The 2,814-nt window shown below is 43.1% G+C and overlaps 1 protein-coding gene across 1 annotated transcript; it reads left to right on the forward strand.

Annotated features, from left to right (window-relative positions):
• The first annotated feature begins 231 nt into the window (after positions 1-231).
• her9 (hairy-related 9) lies at positions 232-2,110 on the forward strand. Its single transcript, XM_079588152.1, has 4 exons — positions 232-663; positions 804-899; positions 1,000-1,087; positions 1,204-2,110. The coding sequence occupies exons 1-4, from the start codon at positions 556-558 to the stop codon at positions 1,785-1,787; spliced, it is 876 nt and encodes a 291-aa protein (XP_079444278.1). The 5' UTR covers positions 232-555; the 3' UTR covers positions 1,788-2,110.
• Positions 2,111-2,814: the final 704 nt, after the last annotated feature.

A 2,814-nucleotide genomic window follows, 5' to 3' on the forward strand; every position in this document is an offset into this window, starting at 1 on the left:
TGAATGCAGAAATACGTGATTCAGCTATGAAGAAACGTTGGTGGCAAACAGCAAGAGTATTCCCCCAATTCCCCTTATCACTTCACAGCCAGGCCGACTGCACTCGCCTCTTTGTTGTTTGTCCCTCCAGGGCTGATTGAGCAGCGCGTGACTGACAGCCCGCGGGGGTGTTGTCCAATCAGCAGTCTGCCCGCGCCCAATGGGTGAGTCCGCGCGCCTATTGGCTGAAGCGAGTGTGGGAAAGAATGCAGAGAGGGTTTCACACGAACTGGGAGCATGCGATCTATCTATAAATACCGCTGGCGTGTGGCAGTGGGAGATTCGACTTGCCCTCTGAAGCGCTACGCCACTCACGCTCGTGTCCTCATATGACAGCCTGCCGACTATAAGTCATATAGCTGATAAGAGGGACTCACACTCTCTCTCGTGACCATCCCGAGATCTTGGCTACGCTCCGCATCTAATCCTAAGAGCCCGTCTCTGTGTTTAGAAAAACACACACACGGAATATAAACACTTTTTTGGCTTATACCGGACACAACCTTGGTTTTGAAAATGCCAGCCGATAATATGGAGAAGCAGACCGCATCACCTATTGCTGGTGCCCCTGCCAGTGGATCTCACACTCCGGACAAACCAAAGAATGCCAGCGAGCACAGAAAGGTAAATATCATTTAGTGTGTGGCACTTTTTGCGAGTGCATATTATTGTTTTAGAAGAATGTCAGTTGCAATTTCAGTCAATCTGTAATAAATATAGAGTCTTTATAATATAAATTAATGAGCTTTATATTTCATTCTCAGTCTTCAAAGCCAATCATGGAGAAACGCCGCAGAGCGCGAATTAACGAGAGCCTTGGGCAGCTGAAGACCCTAATACTCGATGCTCTTAAAAAAGATGTAAGTTCTGGCCACAGATCTGTGTGCTCCTTTCACGTGTCAATAACCCAACAATCTTCCTTTTCAAACAAAATTTCTAATCGGTTCTTCCAATTCACAGAGCTCCAGACACTCTAAATTGGAGAAAGCTGATATCCTTGAGATGACAGTCAAGCACCTGCGCAATTTGCAGCGTGTTCAGATGACCGGTAAGTTACAAGTCCAATTCATTCAAATGTGGGATTTTAAACATTTAGCCTCATTTTAAAACGTAACTGTGTTTCCTAAATACCCTCTCCTAATAAACTTTACCTTTGCTTTCTAGCGGCCCTGTCAGCTGACACAAACGTCCTCGGCAAATACCGCGCAGGATTCAACGAGTGCATGAACGAGGTGACTCGGTTCCTCTCTACCTGCGAGGGGGTGAATACGGAGGTTAGGTCGCGACTTCTCAACCACCTGTCTGGTTGTTTGGGACAGATGATGGCCATGAACTACGGTCAACCTGCCCCATCTCAGCAGGGTCATTTGGCTCAGCCTCTTCACGTGCAGCTTCCTTCAACTTTGCCCATCAACGGCGCCTCAATGGGCTCCAAACTCAGTCCTTCAGAAGCGGTCTCACCCAAAGTCTTTGGAGGATTCCAGCTGGTGCCAGCCACCGACGGACAGTTTGCTTTTCTTATCCCCAACCCAGCTTTCGCGTCTGCTACAACACCAGTCATTCCCTTGTACGCAAACGCAGGCGTTCCAGTGGCTGTCAACGCCAGTCCCGTCCAGGCCAGCTGCGCTCCCACGGCGGCCTCTCCCGTGCATGGAATGACCTCCTTCGCAGGCGTTTCACAGGCCGTCAGTCCCGTTGGTGTCAGTGCCGGAGCAGAAAGCAATGAACCGGTGTGGAGACCTTGGTAGACTTGCTCATCCTATACGAACTTCTAAAACAGTTTTTCATGATGAAGAAAATACGTTTAGTTCCGTTATTGGGACTTTGTTGACCTTCTGTTAAACAAGGCGCATATGTTTATTAGCTGATTCCAATATTTGGATGTTGTTAATGAATATTTTGTTGTTAATTCAGCAGAATAACACTTAATGTTTATAAAGTACTTTTTTTAAATGAAAGAATTTAGTTTTGTACAAAGTTTGTAAAAGATTATATCATGCCAAAGCTTTCTTGTTTCTTTCATGATGAGTGTTTATGTTTGATGCTAAATAAATCAAAATTACGAAAATGTACCGTGTTGAAGCCTTTTTATATCAAGATCTGTAGTTTATGTAAATCTAATATCCATACTGGAGTAAGTTTTTTTTTTTTTTTGCTATTAGGCTACTGATTTTATCTTTTAAATTATTTTGACAATTATTTTGACTTTTTTTAGGCTACACATGAAGATTGACGGTTTTTACGCAAGTTTTATTAAATAAATGTACAAATTTAAAACAACATTTGTTTAATGGCAGAGATGCCTTTAAACTTTAATGTCTATTAAGTTTCTGGATAATTGCTCTTAGTTTCTACTTCTGGCGGGAAGAGATCACCCTAAAGTGTCACAGGTTGAAATGACAAAGGCAATGAGAGGGTTTCTTTCTTTTCTTTTGCAAAAAGGTAATTAAACATCTCAAAAGGGTCTCATCCTGTATGCAGCGGGATCTTTAAGAAGTCCTAAACCCCCATTCATTGGTCTGGGAAATACGCGTTGGGTTAATGTCACTAACAGATTGTCTCAGTGAAAAGAGAATATGGAAGAATCCTCTCCTCCTTTTGTGTACCAGTTGCTTTAGCACCTGAATAGCGTGTTGGGTGCGTTCGCTTCGCGCCCCTTTCCTGGCTAAACTGATGATGAGTTACCTCCTCAACACCAAATCTCTTTCTTAATTAAAATATTATAGGATTAAAATGTTATTAAAAAAAACATATTCCATTATTACAACTTGACAT

Source organism: Phoxinus phoxinus (assembly GCF_949152265.1).
Source record: "Phoxinus phoxinus genome assembly, chromosome: 18".
Taxonomy (NCBI): Eukaryota; Metazoa; Chordata; class Actinopteri; order Cypriniformes; family Leuciscidae; genus Phoxinus; species Phoxinus phoxinus.